The sequence below is a fragment of the Lutjanus erythropterus genome, chromosome 19 (assembly GCF_056507025.1).
Source record: "Lutjanus erythropterus isolate fLutEry1 chromosome 19, fLutEry1.hap2, whole genome shotgun sequence".
NCBI classification, from domain to species: domain Eukaryota; kingdom Metazoa; phylum Chordata; class Actinopteri; order Lutjaniformes; family Lutjanidae; genus Lutjanus; species Lutjanus erythropterus.
The window spans coordinates 19,694,708-19,716,510 of record NC_139335.1 but is presented as its reverse complement, the minus strand read 5'-3'; the positions used below and the strand labels follow the sequence as shown (position 1 = coordinate 19,716,510).

Here is a 21,803-nt window from a genome sequence, read left to right as displayed (position 1 = left end):
TATTGCATGTTCGGCATAAACTCATTTATGAATTAATCGGGGCACCTGGGCTTACCTGACAGGTGTATCCGCTATCCGCTAAAAGGATTACATTGCAAAAATACAATGCAAAATAAAGAACGATATACATTACAACAGCTAACAAGTCTCAACACCACTCTCATGTGAGACCTTATACAGTTGCCAATTCATTATCATGACCTCGTGAAGAAATACTTTAACTGGATGAAAATTTCGCCCATTTTTGTTTTTAAACCAATCAATCAAAAAATTGCGCACAGCAAAAGTAGCTAGACCAACTAATAAACCTGACAACGAACATAAAGTATTATATTAGGCTAAACAATTTCACGTTATTTTATACTGAGGTAATCTAAAAGTAACTGGAAGTAATCAAGCTACATCATATTGTGATACTTGGATCAGGTTAGTGCCTACATTTTTAACACGTAATCAGTAACTGCAATTCATTTTTAAAGTTACCCTCCCAACCCTGATCGTCAATATATTGATAATAATAATTTCGATGTGGCCTTTGTTCCTTGTGGGTGTAGCCTCTGCCTGGGGGCGTGAGCACGAGGGGGTGGGCACGCTCCGACGTCACCGGTTGGTTCCTACTGTCAACGCCAAAATAAAACGAGTAAAAAAACTTTTCTTTCGGATTCATAACTCGAAACACATGTCAGCGGAGAAACAAAGCGGCGAGGAAAGACGTTTTTCTTCCAGCTGTGATGGTTGTTGGGACTGGTAGCAGAGGAGGCTGTTGTTTGTCTGGTTCTTTCTTCGGTCGGGTCGCTCAGACAGCGAGAGGAGACAGCGAGCTGGAGCAGTTTAGCCGACTTGCTAGCTAACGTCAAGTTGTAAGAAAGTGGAGAAGACGGCGGCTACACCGGAGCTTATCCGCCTACACAGACCTATGCGACGGATAGCAGGTAACAGAGCTCTCCCTAACTGCCTCCACCACATTAAAGACACCGCAGACCAACACGGGCTGTGTTAATCGGACGCAATATAAGCTAGGTATTTTTTTGACCGCACAAATCTTGGGACTGCAACAGCTCTGTTGCCTTGTCGGTAGCAGCAGCAGCAACAACAGCATACGTAGCAGCACCAGCAGCGGTCCTTTCACTTAACTTTGCTCCAGATAAACCACGTATTGGCCGCTGGGCTCGTCTGCTTGTTACAACTCGTTCAACACATGTCTGGTTTGTATTGTTAAACTGCGTTTCCTGGAGATAATGTGACCGATGTCATAGTTATGGTGCTGACACGTCGCTTGCCAGTCCCAATCTGCAGTGCTTTACCATGCATATGCACCCTCTGCAAAGCAAAATGATAAAGGACTTAATCAAGGAGAGGCAGACAATTTCTTTTACATGTATCTTTTACTTTGGGCAGCCCACGCCAGTTGCTATTGTGCGGTGTGCACAATACTCCAAATCACAGAAGGGAGCGTCCACTTATTGTATGACTCTGTGCGCCAGAAGCAAACATCTCAGTCAGCTGAAAACCACAGCAATTACCAGCTATTTATCAATATTCATGTCATGCCTGCAGAGATTGGTGTGATCAGGCTAGCCAAGGCTTGAGAGCAGCTACAGAGCGAGTCAAACCCATTGGTCTTGTGTAGCAATGCGGTAGACAGAGGCCGGTTTGGATTTCCAAAGGAACAGGGGGGGAAATTGAACCGCTATTATTTATGTTTGGTCGATATGTCACGGGGTCATGGTTTGCTGACAGCAGCAGGATAGTCCAGCGGAACAAGGTCAAATGTGGACGGCTGAGCACCTCTCCTGTCCGGGCTGTCAACTGCAGTGAGGAGGTTGTGTGTGTGTGTGTGTGTGTGTGTGTGTGTGTGTGTGTGTGTGTGTGTGTGTGTGTGTGTGCGTGTGCTGCTCCTTCCCATGGGGCGGTGTGAACCAGCCTGTCAGGTGAAGAATGCCGATGAATTATTCAGGCACATGCTGCATATGATCAACGTGGCCCAGGAATGTGCATAGCTGCTCCTGGGGACAATAAGAGTCTCTCAGTGTGGTGCGTCTCCTCAGCTTCCCCGTTGGACAGTTTGGAGTGAATGAATGTGGCATTGGAAAGCACATTGGAGTGGGAGTTCCACTTAGTACTGTTGCTTTGATTTGTGGGAAATTTGAAAGTTGTCATCCTGTCTATTTTGATCCATTTTGGAGTTTATTCTGTAGATGTTTCTAGAGCTCAAGTGGAAAATTGTTCTGAAGATTGCCTCTGAGGATTTGCTCTGAGCATAGCTGTAATCTTCACAGCACTATTTAAATTGATGGGTTTCGCTTGTGGCACTTCGTCTTGGGGTGCTTTGTTTTCTTCAGCAGCTTGTTCTTGTGCTTTGTTTCTGTGTATTTTACGGAACAGTATGCATGCATGACATTAGACATTTTTGAGTAAAAATAGAACTTAATGTAGGCTAGTACATGCCTTAAGTGTCATGTGCTGCTTCCCAGAGGCTGAGTGACTTTAGGTCGCTTTGCAAAGAGAATGCCTTCACAAAATCTATGGCTACATGATAAGTTTCTACCTTTGTGTCTGATGATCAGTAGTAATCGTAACCTTGCACAGTCATAATCATGAGCTCCCCAGGAGTAAGTGGTTTTAAATGGCTTGCACAATTTCTGTGGTTTAATCAGAATTCCAGTGCATTCGTCAGGCCAGAGTCCAAACCGGCAGCAGTATGTTGTAATAGCTGATATTACTAAAGAACAAATGAGAGGTCATGATGAGGATGCAGTTTAAGTATTTCCTGTGGACTTTGTGACCTCTGTCGGTCTCTATTTTTATTTTAGTGGTTATTGCTGGTACATGGGCACATTTAGTTTTGCTGTAATTGCAGTTGTAATAGGTGGAAAGGTTGAAGAAAAAAGCCACATGACGGTTTTTGTGCACATCAAAATAACTGTGAGGAAATGAGGAATGCTTACAAGCTGCTAGTGATATCAGGATTTGTGTCCTCAGTCCAAGTTTAGGGCAAAGGATTGCTAGGACCCCTGTAGTTGCTCTTGGGAATAGAGTTGTTACAATACCAAAATAAAAAGGATAATGCCACAAAAATGCCTTGTCAGGCTAGTAAATCTAGTAAATCTACCAGCTCACTTATCTTACTGTGCAAGTGATAAAAAAAGAATTTAACTATTAAACTTCAATATAGTCAGTTAATTGTTTAAGTAATGGTAGAAAATGCTGTTTTCAGCATCTCAAATATTAAAATTTCCTGCTTTTTCTATAAATTTTCTTATTAAACTAAACATCTTTGGGTTTAGACTGACAAAACAAAACTTTCAAAGACATCACCTTGGACTTTAAGAAAGTGCATGGACATTTTCACTATTTTCTGACATTTTATAGAGGTTTGAGCTCTCAGTTAAACATAATGGTTTACAGTTTACGTCCTTGTTATTTAAAAAGGACTTAGTAGGACCATTTGTAAACGTGCAAGTAAAAATTTACTGCGAGCAAGTAAATTACTCACCCACTTGCCCAACTGGGCAAAATCATGAACTTTTTAATCCTGTGATATAATACTAATATTAAAAAATATAATACTATTATTTTATTATTATTCTGTATTTCTCAGCATTGGATACCTCTTCTTACTACAGCAAAAAGAAAAAAAGCCCCAGGCACACAGAATTGGATTTTGTCATTTGCTTAAATTGACAACCTGCACTGCTGGTACACAAAAAGTAACGGTCTGGTTTTGCTGCAGGGAAAACTTTCAAGCAGGACAGTAACAACTGAACAGAAGTAAAGTCTTGAACAGGCACTTGTTTGTTACTTTAGATACTAATATTGACAAATATTGTGCATTTTAAACATGTGGTATCAAAAAAAGTCTACATTTGACAGCTTTGCTTGGGAGTTAGGCCAGCGAGTTCTTGATGCACCAGCCTGACCCTGAGACAGAATTTTTTGCTCTTGAACACAAGCAGCTCAGAAAACCAATAAGATTACATTCTGAGTTGTGAGGTCAATGTACAGTAAATGGAAAAAGGACTTTGTGGACTGAAAGATTAATTTCCTTCTCTATTTTTCATTTGACCATGCCTGAAAAAGACCATTCAAACAAACTATTTTTGCTGCTCCACGGACTGAAAAGACAGGCTTCCAGTTTGTTGACCTGAGAGAGGGTAAACAAATGTCTTCAGTTAGTGTGCACACTGTGTATGTGCATTTGTTTGTTAGTTTGCACGTCTACATCCAGGGTTACTTCTTATCAATTTAACTTTATATTGGTCCACCACAATTACACAATCAACAGTGATAACACTTAAATCTGTAAGATAAGTTAGAATGACAGCAATAAGGAAAGAAACTAAAATACCCAAACCTAATATACACATGATTTGAACCTAGATGTGGAAAAAATGAAGAGCATTGTTGAGGTAAATACAGCCTAGAAACTTGTTACACAGTCTCCCACAGCCTCTGTCTCATGAGCTGAACGCATTGCTTCATCTTGACAATCCTCTTTTCTTTCCTCGCTCAGCCTTTGTTTTCTTCTCAGGGTTTTTTGGTGTGTCCTAAACAACCCACTGTAATCCCCTTGCAAAATATGCATAATAATGCATACCATTTATTCCAAATCTAAATACTGTGCTTTGTATTGTATTCACCAATAACACCCAATAACTTTTTTCTGTTTTTGCCACTCTGTATTTTTCCCTCTGTTGCCCTTAACTCTAGTGCCTCTCTTGTACCTTTCATCTTCTTTTCTCCCCTCTATAAACTGTCCTGCTTGTCTAAAGCGCTCATGTCACTTGCATTAGACAGCCCATGTCTTGGGCTTATATTTTTTTCCCTTATTCTGTCTCTTCCCTTTCTTCTTTTCTTTGTGGACTGGATGAACCACACAGGGTGCTGCTTCACCCTCTCACCACCCCCACCACCTCAGTTTCTCCTCTGGCACTGCCCAGGATGACTGACAGACAGTCATCGATTGAACCTGTCCATGTGTATCACTCTCTCTGTATCCTCTTGCCCCCACCCCACCCCTCCTGTCTCCTCCCCTGTTGTGTGTAGGTGAGTGATGGAGACGAGAGAGTTGACCGTGGTAGCTGGCAGCTTCGTGGGTTTCCAGCTTCTCTTCTCTGTGGCCAGCCCGCGGCTCTCCTCCGCCATCACAGCAGGTTATAGACGGCTGCCTGACACCAAGCTCACAGAGTGGAACTCCAGGTGAGTAACACAAACCCACAACTCCCCTGCTGTAGGCAGGCCTTTTGTCATATGCATCATCAAACCTGTAAATGCTTTGACAATACCTTTTTTTTCATTGTTAAATGCTGTGGCAGTTTCTGAGCTCAGGGCCTAATAATAAGAGGTCCACATATCTCTCACCATAGCTAGTTACAAAAGGTTATCATGTTTGTCTGTGATTGGTTGCACTGCTGTAAAGATAGGGTCCCTCATTATCGAGTGAACCTTAGCCCACCAACCTAGCCAGAAAAATCAGTCAGAAAGTTCAAAGCAATAGTTTGAATTTTGGAAATATTCTTTCTCTGTCCAAGAGAGTATTTAAGAAGACTGGAAACCGCTAACCTGGCTCTGGTTGGAGGTTACAAGATCCACCTACCAGCACCTCTAAAGATCACTAATTAGCATGTTACACTTTTTGTACGGATTAAAAAAACGACATGTTAATTAGTGAGTTTTAGAGACAGACAGAGCCAGGCTAGCTGTTTCTTTCGAAAATGTGAACCAAATGTTATCACATTTTTTTCCTACAATAGCTAAAAATGTACACAGAAATACTGCAAGGATGAGGCAAACTTTAGTGAAAGTTCGGGAAAGTACTGGCAGGGATGTCAACGGTTAACCCATAATCAGTTAACCGCGACTTTTTTTGACCAGTTATGCATGACGGCCTATAGATTAGCTTGCACAGTGTTGTGCAAGTTCACACTTAAACAGATCTAGCTCAAAGTTCAGTTCATGCAGATTGTTCATGTTCATGGTTTTGAATTTTGAAGTTCACAGTCCTAAACGTGAACTAAACTGCGTTGATTTCTTCTGTCTTTTTTTGTTTTTTAATTTATTTAATTTTAAATAGTGGTGCATGATATCCATGTTTAATTTGAAGTCCCAGGATTATTCATATCTATGGTTATTAATTCGTAACAATTCGAGAACTGCAGGGAGATGAAGAGGGAGACGAGAGAGAGGAGAAGAGCAAATATACAGTAGATCTATCAGTCTGTTTCTCACTGTAACACACAGTCAGTGTAGGCCATACAGTTCAAGCTGCATGATAATGATTTTGTTATCTATAACCTTTTTTTGTGAGGAGGCAAAATCAGGAATTGTTGTGTTTTCATCAGCAGTGATGTTACACGACTCCTATACAGCAAAAAGTGAACATGAAACAGCAAAATACAGCAGATGCCTGAAAGTACAAACAGCTACACAGGAGAGAAAGTAAACTTTAAACCACAGAGATTTCATTTAGAAGCTACAAAAGTCTGAAGAGAGAGAACTGAACACACAGACAGTTTTAGATTGTTCACATTAGGCACTATTGATTTGCACTGTGTCTGACTACGATTGTACAATTGGACTTTGGGGTCAAGTGTACTCTGATCTGGCCCTGTGTCCCTGATGTGAAAGCCCCCTTAAAGACTTCTTTCTCTCTGCTCCCCTGCACAGACATGAGCTGAGTTTCGGCTTTCCAGCGATGCAGAAAGGCAGATGGGTCTACTTGCTGTAGGAAAAGGGTCAACTGCCTATTATTAGTGGGCTCACCTGCGTTTAAAAAAATGGTTTTGCTGCCAATTACTGTGGCAGAGAGTGAGGGATTCAAAGAGCCGATGTATATCATACCATTGACAGCTACTGTGACTAAACACGTTGAAAAACACTTTGAGGATGAGCTAAAACTCAAACTCTGACCACCGACTGCTGCACAGTTCTCAGAAATGAAAGCTACCTGTCAGCTGCAGACTTGGAGATGCAATCCAGTGAGCTCCTCATTCAGAGTCTCTGTCTCAAGGCCTCAGCATACTCTCAAATGGACGCGTAGTAGTTCAGCCTCTCGGTCAACGCAATTTTCTAATGACCTTGCCCAGAAGCTAACTAGTGTGATGTAGACATGGGGACAAAAGGTGCTTCGTATATTTCACATCATGTTTGTGTTATTTCTTAAAAATAAACCTTACTTATTGGTTAATGGATGGGATTTGGAAAGCAAAATTTGCTGAAACTGACATACGTCCCGGCATTTTGTATTTTATTGAACTGTTTTGTGTTCGCTGTTTCTTTGATACATACACTTGCAAAAAAGTATTTATGATTTTCATGTTGTATCGCAGATGGGCCTGTAGACCAACTGAGACACACCTCCCTAGTATAGTATTCTCTGACACGCAAAGTTATGACATCCTGACAAAACTGACCTCTGTTAAGCAAACATATGTATTTTTCGTGATGCACCTCTGATGAAATGGACCTTGATGTGCTTCATCAGTCCACAGAACTACAGCTGTGATGTGAATGGCTGGTAGAGCACAGAGTGGTTTTAAGTTTCAAGCAGGACCCTCAGGGGTGAAGTTCAGAGGGGAATCATTTGCAGTTGCATAACATCATTCACTGACTCCTAGTTATTGGCTATTTAGTCCTCCTTTTTGTCCATCTTTTTTGGTGTCTGTCAGTATTCATCAATAATCCCTCGTTCATACAGCTACAGTATTCACGTCAGTCTTTCTGTGCATATTTGAAAGTACAGGGTGTACTGACCAAGGAATGGTCCAAAACAAGTCAAAGGCCAGGCACTGGTGATGGTTCACTTCAGAGTGGCCTACTGTTGCATAACAGCCAGCTCTCAGTGTGTCAGTATGTTGTTTATGTAACCACAACTTAAGTGCATGGAGAGCAGGGAGAAAGCATTTCCAAAGAAACGGCAGGATTGCATGTTGAACACAGCTGAATAAACTAGAAGCCTGTTGTTAATATTGTTGATTTATGCATCTGTCCACCTTTTTTATTTTCTCTATTTTCATTTCTCTTCTTTTAAATGGTCCATTCTTTCTTTTTTTTAATATAATTATGAACTTGAATTAATACATGAATGAATGAGACATTTATTGCCATAAGAACATCAACAACTATACATGACCACACATATTTTAACATCATATAAAGCATCTTTTTGGTAAAGGAGACCAAGTACAACTTTTCAGTAAAATCAGAGAGCCAGCGAGTGGCTGTGAGATTGGTAACACAGATGGCAATGTTGACAGTCTATTTTACAAGTTTCCTTTAGCCAAGTTCCTCTATGGCTGTTCCCTTTTTAGACACTACAGTCTGATTCAGCAGTAAGAATGGACTCATCCTCTCATACAGTAGTTGATCTGTAGAGCCAGTCTTGGCTGGGGCTCAGGCCAGCAGCTGCGGCCTGTGGACAGGGACTGCTGTACCCGAGACACTGTGTGGTGACAGAGGAGGAACTGTGATTCTGGTAGGCGAGAGATAAGGGCCACTGGACCTCTGGAGCATCTCTTCACTGGGCCAGATAACCACTCCAAAGGTCAGGGGTGTGCTGTATCAGGCCTGATAAAACAGAAGTTACACTCACGTGGACACAGGGGATAACATAGATATAATTACATAATGTATGCAGGCATGAGAAGACAGCAGAAACATTAGCACCCCAGATTTTAATAATTCTCCATTACAGCTGCAGAATATAAACTTCTATTGGAATGCCACAGAGATGTCACAAAATTTATAATCAATATAATACCAGTGAAATACCATGATTATCGATACCCAATTCAATACCACAGGGAAAAAAAAAAATCAGTGGTTGTTATTTTACTTTGCCACCAGAAATAAAACCTCTTCAAATCAGATCACTTTCAGAAGAGTAGCAGTAGTTTAAATTTACTAACACAGTGACAGACCATTAGTCTGATAATAAATTTGAAATGCTCAAGTTATAATTTGATTACGGATGACACAGACTGAACAGTAAGGAGTCAGGATGGTAGCGTACCACTGTGAGCTATGGTTACTCTACGTTAACCTAAACATGGTAGCCTGTAGTGTATAGCTTGCAAATATTGTGTATTTTCAGGATATGGATCAAGGATAACACTTTGGATATGTTGTGAATGTAACATTAACCTGAACTATAACTCTCTCCTCAGAAAAAAGTTTGTTGGTACCATTGGCATATTGGTTTTGGCGAATTTGAACTCAAACTCGCATGCAAAGCACTTCTACAGATGACTCTGGCACAACTGTTTTTGTTTTTGACAAATGGAGGCGGATCTGACGTGTCATATCGTATCTGTCACAATATATCGTTCAAATTTTTTTTCACGATGAAAACAAATTTCTATCACGATAATAGCAAAATTCCGATTTGTTGCTACACACAGCAACAACAAGCATGGCTGAGAACAAAAGTATTATTGCTGCCAACTCCAAGATGAAGGAATTGGTTCAAAAAAATGGAGTGACTTCAGTCATGTGGAAGTGATTTGGTTAGAAAAGATCAGATGTTCAATAAACCACAGTAATATGTGAGAAGCACAAGAAGACAGTAACAACAAAAGGGACCCAATGCAATAACTTAGCAGAAGGAGAGCCAAAAATCCTGTGTAGAGAGCTCAACCGCTTTTATTATAGCTTTAAACCAAAAATATTTTTTAGTATTTTTTCATATCATCAAGAAAATCATTATTGCAGAAAACCTTGAAATATTATGATATTATTTTTGGCCATACTACCCACACCAAATCCCTAGTCTGTCATCATATTTTCTACTACTTCATCTAATGTGTATGTGTGTTTGTGTGTGTTGTTTTTATCCCCAGGTTGGTGTCGACTGTGCACGCCCTGATTGTGGGGTTGTTCTGTCTGTACATCCTGTGGTTTGATGATGCGGTCAACGCCAACCCTGTCTGGTAAGAGGAACTCTAATATGACAAAATAAATCAGGAGAATGTGTGACATGCAAATAAATACGTCCCTATAAACCCCATAAACACAAAAGTAAGGATGATGGAAAAGCCAAAATACTGACACATTACAGTTTGTCATTTCGGCAGGCGAAAAAAGAAAAAAAAAATAGTGTGAATGCTTTAGGCGCTTTTCGGAGGAACCTGTCTTCTCACATCTGCCTTTTCAGACCGGCAGCCATGTCTAGCTCACAAGGGAAGGGAGGAAACAGATGAAGGGATGAAGATGGGAGGTGGGTGGTAGTGAAGGATCGTCAGGGTTGGTAGTTAATACCTTTGGAGAGATGATGATGGCATTCCCTTCATCAGAATGAAACAGGGAAGGGGGGAGAGGACGGATCTAATGTGTCAGCGGAGTCTCCAGAGAGTTGTAGATTCAGTGGATTTAGCCTTTGATTATTGTCTTTACTGTCTTCTCTCTGTCTCCCACTCACTCTCTGCTACTGCTGACTGTGTTATTCGCATCAATGAATCTTGAAAAAGAGAAATGGTAATTTCCCTCCCCATTTCTTTCTCTTTTCCAATATCTCAATCAGTCTTTTAAAACATTTCTGTCTCTCAGTTCTCTCTTATATTCTCATAATACTCTATCCTTCCTCCCCGTCTCTCTCCTTTCTCTTCTTTCCTTTTCCTTCTGTTTCACTTCCTCTCTGGCTCTCCAGCAGCAGACAGAGTAGAATCCCACAAACAAGGCTCCTTTTCATAATAAACAACAGCAGCCTAGTCCTCTATGCACCCCCCCCACTTCTTGTAGACCCATCACCCCCCCACCACCCCCTACCCCCCTGCACCACACACCAGCAGCCCTCCACGAACCTCCTCCTGCCTCTAGCTGTCTGTTGTACCCCACGTCTCTGGCTGTCGAATCAATGCAGCACACCTCCCTCTCTCTTATTGTCTGTGTCGGCCCCGGCTAGCATCGCTGATGGAGCGAAAAAGGGGAGAAAAAAGAAAGTGGGGGTAGGGGGTCAAGAGAGAGGAGTGAAGGGACTGAAGCAAGGGGCTTTCTCCCTCCTCCTCCTACCAATCTTCATCTGCAGAGTGTTCAGGTGCTTCGTATTTCAGCCCTCCTCTCCAAGCTTCTTTGTCTTAACCGTTTTTTTTTTTTGGGACAGATGCTAATGCTAATACTAATAGGGTACATCTTAACATCATACAGCTACATCTTACATCTTAGCATAGTGATGTAAGAGTATAAACTAAAGTAAAAGAAGTATAACACAGTAAAAAGTGCAAAATAGTGTAATAGATAGTAAGCATAAATAAAATAATATGCAAAAGTATAAAAGCAGTTCAAAGAGAGAAAATATTGTTATTGTTATAAACTGTGAAATGCATAAAAAACATTGCAAACCAGTAACCACTGTATTCAGAGGGTGGTACAATAGAAAAAGCAACAAATTGCTTCTTTTGTCCAACCAACAGAACAAAACCCAGACTCTTCATCTATTATCATAAATGATAAAGAAAGGCAGTAAATCCTCACATTTAAGAATTCATTCACATCAATTTTTTGTTGAAAAATGAGTGAAACGATTAATCGGTTATCAAAGTAATTGGCAATTAATTTTCTTCCGATCGACGATTAATCAGGTGATTACAGCAGCTCTAGCTCCCACATGGAAAAGGTGATTTCTTTGTGAAAATAGTTTCTTTGTCTGCGTAATATTGCCGTTCTAACTTGAGCCCTGCAGTGTGTTATGTCTGCTTATTTCCTCATCTTATCCTCTTGACCCACCAGCACCTATACACCCCCCCCCCCCCCCGATATCCTAATGCCTTAAAGCTCATCTAGTTGCAGCACTGGAGTGATGCAAGTATAATTTCTCCAGTCAATCTGATTGTATTGCAGCATCATTAAGACCTGTCACACAGCAGCATTGTTCTGCCTGCTGCTCTGAACAGCACTCGAGTGGCCAGAGCCGTGCTGTTAGAAACCTGCATTGTTTTCAGCTGCTGCTCAGGCTCTTTCACTGTGTCACTCCAGCTGGCAGTGCAGCCCAGGCCGTTATAATAATCCATTCAGTTAACAAGCACCGTGTCTGACCACCACGCCTCTGCTGCGTTCTTTTGATTGGCTTATCTGGACTTGAACCTTACATGTGCAGGACCGACTGAGGAGAACGAGGGACCAAATGTCAGTGTGGTGTAGAGCTGTAGAGTCAACCTGGTTTTGATATGACATTTAACCTAAAGGTTTCTGACACATTTTATTACTTTCCAAGTTGACACTGAAGATATTTGGCCCCATGAAAGAACTTATTTGTATTCTTATCCTAAACTTTTTTTTTACTATTTCCTTTAAGACTTGTGAGTATTCCAAAACCTCTTTCACACATGTACTGCAACAATTACTTAGATGCCCAAAAGGGACTGTATGTGTGAAGACAAATGTCTGTTGACCTGGATTTAAACCTGCCAACTCTCTAGTCCAAAGTCGAGGTGAGCCACATGTGTTAATAGAGCAGCTCAGTGTCTGGTGTGTATGAGAGGGTGTGTTGATGTGAAAACGGCTCACTGAACCACTTGTTTTAATGTTTTGATAAATGCCATAATGGGCTTGTGATTTATGATCATTTGAATAACAGATGCCTGCAAATTTCTATATGTTCTGCTCTATTTGTTTAATTAAAAAAAAAGTTACCCAAAAGTTTAAAAGACAGATTTCACAACAGATGAATATCTAATAATTGTTGCAGTTTTAGTAGTCATAGAAAAGGACCTGAAAAAAAAAAGAAAGTATGACTAGTTGTCAACAACATGTCATCAAGAGCTCTACCAGAACACAAGCAAAGATAAAACAAAAATGAAATTTGATTGACTAAAATGTCTTTCTAAAGATGGCTTTAGGCTGTGCTATAACAGTGGTTGTGTAAGTTTATTGCATGTCATGCTCTGCAAGATGGGTCTAATAAAATCCTGGTGCCGTTCTGTGCTTGTGACTGTACAATGTCAATATGAGGCATGTCACATTGTGTGATGAATGTGTGGTGAATTGAAGCGCTACAGCTACAGCCACCAGTCTGCTTCTCCACAGCTTGGCAAGGTTTTCCCACTTTTTCAAAAAATTCTTTTCTGTTTTGCCTCCATTAATTTTGGTTTGCGTGTGTGTGCGTGCGTGTGTGTTTTTCTCTGAACTTTATTCAGCAATGGCACTCATAAAATGTAGCACCGGACAGAGTATTCTGGAGAATTTAATGTATATTCTATTTTTAGGTCTGGGTCGTAGCAGCAGTCACACTGTGAGTTTTTGGTCCTAAATTACTGGCACTGTCAGAATTTTGCCGCCAGCTGTCATTGGACACCAAAGTTCCACATCAGCCATCAGTGGACACGTCTGACAGTCCATGGATTTTATCACCTTTCTCTCACATTAGCTTTCATCTCAGGACAGGCCAGAATCGCACAGTGTAAAGCAGCCTTAAAGCAAAGCGGTCCACAACTTGGATGAGGGACAGTCAAGGGAATGTGAAAGTCAGAGATAAATCAGAGAATAGAATACAGGTCATTTTACCCTGAACAGCCTGCATAATGACTAAGGGTGTTTTCACACCTGCCTTGCTTTTTCCAATTTGATTTGAACCAAAATTACAGTTTCGAACTTTGGGCCACCACCAGGAAAAAGTTGACATTATTTTCTTTATAAAGAGTCAGTTGACCAAAACATACAAATATTCCAACACATTTTGGTTATTTTGCACACATAATTGCAAAGAGAGACGAAAACTACCCTGATCAAATGTATATTATTTAACAACAGACCTTGGTGCAGACTTCAGGTGTGAAAGCACTGTGTGAGGGTCACAGTATACTAAGTAACTACTAAATTGCTGTTGCAATGCTAAAAAAAACTCAAGCCTGTAAAATAAAGATTAAAAAATGTAAGAAAAATTAGCTATCCATAATGCACACTGAAGTGATACAGCTAACAATAGATTAAAATGTAACTATTTTTCATTTAAATTTTAGCCAATTTTAATATTCGAACTTTCAATTAATTCAGATGTGAAGGCATTATAATTTTTATAGGATATATGTCATCTAATTTTCCCCCTGCAGAGAAAATCAGACAAAGGTCTGACCGACACTGGGAAGTAAATCAAATCAGATATTTAATATTGGCTGATATTCTTTATATAGAATATATAAACACACATTTTTTGCAGTGATCCCTCAAAAGTGGTTAATACTTGCGACAAAGAAAAGAAAGAAATGTTGTTGTTCAACATGATATCAGGGTACTTTCACTGGTATTTTCAATAATTAGAAATAACTATGACTTTGAACAACACAAATATAGCCGCTTAAGAGCAGATTTGTTCACACGAGTGGTTCTTAGATGAGGCCCATTGAGTCAGGGCTATTGGAGCACTTTGTGAATAAAATGCTCCATATCTCTTTCTGGGCAAGATTCCAGTCGGTTAACCATACATTGAGGGAGGAGCGTGGCTTTACTGTACATTTAATTAACTGATGCTGGATCACACTGATGTGATTATCAGGAAGCCTTTGGACTCTGTGACAGCAGACTCTCTGAATATCACACTATCTGGTAGGTTGGGTGTTATCCAAGCTCATATTTGCTTGCTGTATTTCTGTCTTAAGTGCAGCGGTAAAGTGATACAACTGATCAGTTAACAGAAGGAGCACTCTCTTGTGAAGCAGACATTAGATTAGATATGTAATCAGAGAGAGAGAAAGAAAGCTTCATTAAAAATGTGACCAAGCCAAGGATGATCATTTCAAGCCTAGTATCTCTGAACACACTCTGGAGTTTGAGTTCAGTGACAGCCTGCCAGACACCAATAATATATTGTTTAATTGAAGCGTTATAAACATCTACTCCTTCTAAAAGAATATTAATGATTTCTTACGACTTATAAACAGACAGTTACTCATGCAGTGAACATTCAGTAATAATTTGAACTCTAATGAAGGTGAAACAGGTAAACAATAACACAAGTTATGGGCTGAAATAGAAATGTCGACACCATGACTGTTGCCTCATTGTCAGAGAAGTATTTCAACTTTATCGCTGATGACGTATCAGGGCTATTTTATGATTTGTTACAGTAAATATATTACAGAGTTCTCCTTTAAATAATGTACTGGATGCCTTTTGCATTGATGTCACACAGATCAGGATAGCAGAACCAGCTATACTGATTTTGTTTGCAGCATGGATGTTAACTGAGCTTTGAAAGAATAGCGAGCTGTAGAATAGCTATTCAGAATTAAAGTTCTCAGAGAGTTGTGCCTTTTGATTGATGATTCTGATTTTTAATGTTGTTTTGTTATCGTTTCCCAAATACTACATTTGGGCAAAATTGCTCCTAATGCTAAGTAATCAATATAGTTTTTTTTTTACAATTCAGTTTCGATTGGACTTAAATTCAATTCTGGCTGCCACTTTAAAGAAAGTCTTAAAACTAACTTGCCAAGCTGTAGCAACCCTGAGTGAGGATATTTTCATATAACTCTTATGGACTCAGGGTGGATGGTGTGCTCCTCAGATGCAATATGCAAAATAAAAGTTAAAGGATAAAAGCTCAGGGTCATCTGTTGGGTAAGGTGAGCTATCGTACAGCAGGTGTGTGTGCGCGCATCAAGCTTTTGAGTGTGTATGTTTATACAGTATGTGTGCTGCGGGGTTCTGTTACACAAGTGCTCAGTCAGTCACTGGCTATACGATACTTGTGGCTGATACCAGGATCGGATGTCTGTTAAAGCAGAGACACCTTCATTGTTACTTTGAACAGATGTTATTTGCAAGGACACCTAACGGTCACCAGAGCACGTCATGAGTCTGTGACCTGAACTGCTGATTACCATTTATTTAGAGACTAAAAAAGTAACAGACGTTCTAATTTGTTGTTCAAACAACATGCTGTTCTTGTTAATGAACACCTAACTATGCACAGGAGTACCACTGTAAGCTCATCAACATCATCAGACAGTCAGTAAACAATCAACTTTGAATGACCTTACTTGGTGATTCATGGTTAGTGAGTTAGTTGCATCAATTAGCCTGCAAAAAATGCATCATGTTCTCTTCACAGGAGTAGATTATTGATCACAGGAGCATACTGTGAGTGCTTTAATTTTTTTTTTATCCTCCCAGCGTGTTTATCTTGAGGGTTGTACTGTTACAGCTGTGTTGATTACCTTTGTAATTACCTTTACAATGTGTTCTTTGTTGTTCCACAGGGGTGACCCCAATCTCGTCAAACTAAATGTAGCCATAACCTGTGGTTACCTCCTTTATGGTGAGCTACTTTTGTTTTCATTTCTGTTTATCATTTCTTATTCCCACGCAAAGTCTATGAGGGCAGTCGGTTAAAGTGTAAACACAGGAAGGAAAACTTAAATCTGAAGCAGCTTGATTATAGTTAGGAACACTGACGTCAGGCCTGTCATTAACCGCACTGTTGGCTATAAAATACATCTGGCAATCTGCACCTTGATAAGTAAATATAAGAGGTTCATTGTCCTGCATACTTGACTCAAATTTAAGGTTATAACCAAAGGTTAAGTTTAGATGACACTTCTTAGTGTGAAATGTCCTCTTTATTGTGCTTTCTACAACCCCAATTCCAAAAAAACGTTGAGACATTGTATAAACATAAATAAAAACCTTTTTGACCCATATTCAATTAAATACAAGATATTTAATGGTCAAACTGATTAACTTTTCATTCTAAATTTGATACCTGCACCTCAAAAAAGTTGGGACAGGAGCAAGTTTATCACTGTGATACATCACCTTTTCTTTTACCAACACTCAGTAAGTGTTTGGGAGCTGAAAACATTAATTGTTGAAGTTTTGAACATGAAATTCGTTCTTATTTTTGCTTGATATAAGACTTGTTTTCTGTTGTTGTATTTGGCACTTAATTATGCACCAATTTGACAGTGTTTCTGGATGTTGTTGATGTATGGCTTTAACTTTGCTTGGTAGAGTCTTAAATTGTATTTGTAGATGCAGCAACAGATGTTTATTTGCAAGTTTTCCGAGGTGTTCCCGAACCTGTGTAGTATCCTTTATACAGTCATGTGAGGTTTTTTCATTGCCGCCTGAGGGGTCAAAGGTCATGTGCATTCAGTGTTGTTTTTTGGCCTTGCCTATAAATTATATTATGGATTGTAGATGCTGAAATCCCTAAATTCCAAGTTCTTAATCATGATCACCTGTTACCAATTTAGTCTGCTTACCAGTGGAATGATCCAAGCATTACACAACTATCAAAGTCTTTTGTTGCCTCTGGTCCAACTTCTTTGAAATGTGTTGCAGGCATCAAATTCATATTGAGTTTGTATTTACAAAAGACAATAACATTTATCAGTTTGAATATTAAATATCTTGTCTTTGTGCTGTATCCAGTTGAATACAAATGAAAGTAATTTGCATAACATTTTATTCTGTTTTGATTTAAGTATTACACAATGTCCCACTTTTTGGGGAATTGGGGTTGTACATTTTTAACCTTTTCTGTTCTTGGATTCACCAGTGGTGAAGTTGCTGTTATTTAAAGGAACTTAATTTTAGTTACAAACACCAATCTAATGCTGGTTATATTACACTTAATGAATTGTTGGCCCAAAGAGGCTCAGCACTCTGCACTTTAGCTTGTCATTTTCAGGTTGAGGTTGTTTAAAGGGAACAACATAAGTCAGAAAGCCCTGTTCATGGAGTATTTTGTCTACCTTAGTATACTTGACTCAGTCTGTTTTCAGAAATTGAAGGTTATGACCACAGTTTAGATTTCATGTCAGCCTTCCACATTGTTCTCTGTATTTCCTCCACTGGTGCAGTTGCTGCTCTTTGGTAGTTGTGTACATAACCATCCTCCCTAGTCAAACACATGTATCAGTTTGCCAGCTTTCTGACTGACCTGTCACCCTGTCCTTTGTAGACCTCGTGCTGCTGGCATGTAACTGGAGCACTATGGGGGACAGCTTTTTTGTCTGTCACCACTTGGCGGCGCTGTATGCATATGGATATGTGCTGGTGAGTCTATCACTCTTTAAGACCCAGGGTGTTTAAACTTGAATGGGTATTGGGGACAGTGTATTCCTGTATCATAATGTATTTGTGTCATTTTTCTTGTCTGTGTGCTGGGTCATTACAGACACGTGGCGTGCTTCCCTACTTTGCCAACTTTCGTCTCATTTCAGAGTTGTCCACACCATTTGTGAATCAAAGGTGAGTCAGCTCTACTCATGAATAATCACTCTTTTTGTTTTATATCTTCCTCTGACATCGTTTTCCTCACCCACTCACTCCAGGTGGTTCTTCGAGGCATTAAAGTACCCCCGCTCAAATCGGCTGGTGGTGTTAAACGGTGTTGCCATGGCTGTGGTGTTCTTCCTGGTGCGCATTGCCGTCATGCCATCTTACTGGGCCAGTGTGTTCGCCACCTTTGGCACTCCAGACTTTGAGCGGCTGGGCTTGGGTCCCCAGGTCGCCTGGATCACCTCCTGCATCGCCTTGGACATCTTAAACACCGTCTGGATGTACAAGATCACCCGCGGCTGCTACAAGGTCCTGACTGGGAGAGGGGGACGAAAGGTCAAAGAAGGAGCAGAGGCAGACAAGAAGCACGTCAACAACCACACAGACTAAAAACACGTAGAGCAAAGGATGTCTAGGCACAGACATGAGCAGGGAGGGAGGCTGGGCATCCAGGAACCTCACAGCCTCTCTCTTTGGCTGTTAGTCTCAGCATCCCTCCCACCCACACCCTCCGATCCCCCCCAATCTCAGCCCTCGATCTCCTTGTCGGCTAGTGGACCGGGCTAAGAGTCCTCAGGTTCTGACCCCGGCATGGGACAAGGACACTGCTCTTTGACTCACTCAAGCACCAGCCTTTGCAGCCTCAGTGTTTTCGCTGACAGATAAGTATCCTGCTGGGTGATAGCATTCGGCCGCAGACGACAAGGTAGAGCTCACAAGCACACTTCTAACTCCGTCTGTCAGTCGCCTCCACTATTCCTCTCTAATCTCCTCTGCTCAACTTCAGCCAAAGCCCAATCCTCTGAAGTGCCTGCGAAAGACAGGAAAGCAATAATTGTGGAGGACTAAGATCTCAAAGTCTAACAGAGCTTAGCCCCTTCAGAAGACAACCATCTCTCGCTAGCTATTGCTCCTGAATGACAGTCTTCTGTCGTTCATACGCCGTCCACACTAGAGGAGACGTGGCCCACAGAGTGACAAACTCTCACATCAGACCCCATACAGTGTTTGAGAAATCTATAGGGCTCTTGTCTTAAACTCATCAGACCTCACTAAAAGAGACAGACAAACACCATAATGCCTCTTCTACAGTATCACCTGCTGTGGCCTCCTTGTAACAAGTGGCGCCTGCCTATATCACCAGCCATGCCCCTCCAAGCTCCTTACAATTTGGGTTATACATACATATATAAACAACAAGGAATATGCATGCAGGAAAGAGAAAGACACTCTCCAACATCCCTAGCTTCTCACAAGACCATTTTGCCTTTTCAGTATTCACCGTGTTGGCATCGCTGTGCTCTACTTTGCCCTCTTTATTCTCTTATTTTTCACAGCCTGAAGTCATGAGCAGTTACAGTTACATCCATCGCAACCCTCTGCCTCACTGGATACTTCACCATCCAGCTTGGAAGTTTGGTTTTGTTCTACCTCTCCCCCTGCCTTACAAAAGACTTTGTCAATCCCTTAGTCATGAGATAATCAACATTTTTGTTTTCTTTCTACTGTAAAGAGTGATTTTAGCCTTTAAAATATTATCAGTTGTGATATCACTGATTCAGAGGAACTTCTTCATCTCTCTGTCTCTCTCTAACTGTCTTCAGAGCTTATCCCAGCCAATGCAGTGAAACAGAGTGGAATCACCTTTCACACCAAACTGTGTCCAGTCAGTCAGTCAGTCAGTGTATCTTTCTAGAGAAACACCCCTGGAGGCTTTTATATTTTCATTTATCTCCTTTTGTCCTTGGTGGCTCTGAGAACCTGACTTAGGCCGTTTCTTCCAACATGGAACCGGCCATGTTCTGTTCTGAGAGATTTCCACCAAAAGCAAATTGGCTCAGGAGCCAAAACGTTGGTTCCCAGGTGGAACCAAAACATAGCAGGTTTTCCTTGGGAACTAAAGTGGACGTGTCATATTCTACAGGTTGTTGAATATTGTGCAACGTCCTCTGTTGATGACGTCCTTGATTACAGCGGTTCTGCTCCAAACTGGTGGAAGTGCGCTGGTTCATTAGATAGCACCAAGGTACCAAGGTCATGCAAACCATGCAAACACTGTATTTGGTGCCCTCCAAAAAACACTGACATGGTGCTCTATGTTTTGCTGCGATATGAATGCTAGCAATATAAGATTTTTCAAAGGTTTCTAATACCTAATTGATTTGGATTTACCAATCTGTGACAGTAGGTGGTCACTGTCAAAAGCAATGTGGCAATCTGCATGTTTTTTTTTTTGTTTTCTGTGTAAACTATATCATCACTGTAGAGCATGGTGAGATTGACATATTTCTGTGATGCCTTAGTGAATAGTCAAGATAGATGAGTAACATCTAAATATTGATTGCATTAATCTAAAAGGGGTTTGTCTTCCAAAACAGTAAATGTTTTTGCCTCTCAGATACTGAATGCATGTATATTTGAGTCCTTTCTCCTCTCCCTGCATGTCTGTATAGTACAGTATATACACATACAGTAGCTATGCAGATACCTTCTGCACACTGTATGGCTAACTCACTAATCATTGCCACATCTTCTGTATGCCAGTTGGCATTACTTGGTTTTACAAATTCATTGATACTTCTCGTACGGTCTGCTGTTAGCAGACACTACTAACTACATAGCTGATATCATGGCAGACAGAGATACAAGAGGATGTTTCAGATTTGGCTTTTGTCACACAACTAGAAATTTACTGAGGACAAGGTTGCATATTTACTCCAGTTTCATTTTTTTGGATAAAGGAGTCCTCCAAAATCGATGCAGCTTTAGAGATTTTAGCCAGGTTCCCATCCAAATGTGCAAAGGGCAAAGTGTAACCAGGTTTTTAAAGAAGAAAATCTGCAAAAGAATGTGAATTAAGCACATTTTTATCCACTACTTTTATGTGAATATTAGGAGACGGTACATCAAGATAAATAGGTTTATTTTTGCAATTTCAGTCAAATTGAAATTGTGTATTAAAAAGGGTGGATGGAAATGCACTTATTGCTTTTTTTTTTTATTCCATGCATTCTTTTTACTTGTCAGAACATGCCTACATTACCCATAATGCAACCAACGACTACTGAACATTCTGTTGGAGATTCAGGTATGTTAAGCTAATGGTGGCTAATGTAACTTTGAGTCACTAAGGTCTGGTAAGCTCACTTCTTTCACTTTTTTCATTGTCAAACTTGTAGTCTTCAGCCCAAATTGTTAATAAGTAATACACATGCCATACAATACAATGCCACATCTTGTAATAAAGAGCCTGAACAAAATGTGTAATAAATTTCTCCACATTGGTACGTTGGTTATTAAATTCACAATTTGCTCTTTTTTTTGATGAAACTGTAATAATACAGTATTATGTAATAACCTACCAAAATGTATGACTTCATTCATAAAAATCAACAAACTTTAACAATTTTATTTAATGCATTCTAGCATGAATCATACCAACTCAAAATACATTTTAAAAGATACAGTTAATTCAGTAGATCAGTAGTATCTTTCTTTGGTCAAACTATGTCAAGTTTTGCTGTATTCCTTTGCTTAAAACCAACCACAGTATGTAATAATTTATTATAAAATGTGGAGAAATATATTGC

The 21,803-nt window shown here is 40.2% G+C and overlaps 1 protein-coding gene across 1 annotated transcript; it reads left to right on the top strand.

The window, feature by feature from the left end:
* The first annotated feature begins 589 nt into the window (after positions 1–589).
* Positions 590–21,194, top strand: tlcd4b (TLC domain containing 4b). The gene is made up of 7 exons (XM_084744880.1): positions 590–932; positions 5,047–5,199; positions 9,837–9,926; positions 16,188–16,246; positions 17,894–17,988; positions 18,110–18,183; positions 18,267–21,194. Exons 2-7 carry the CDS (start codon positions 5,054–5,056, stop codon positions 18,601–18,603), a joined length of 801 nt encoding a protein of 266 aa, XP_084601006.1. The 5' UTR covers positions 590–932; positions 5,047–5,053; the 3' UTR covers positions 18,604–21,194.
* The last annotated feature ends 609 nt before the right edge of the window (positions 21,195–21,803 follow it).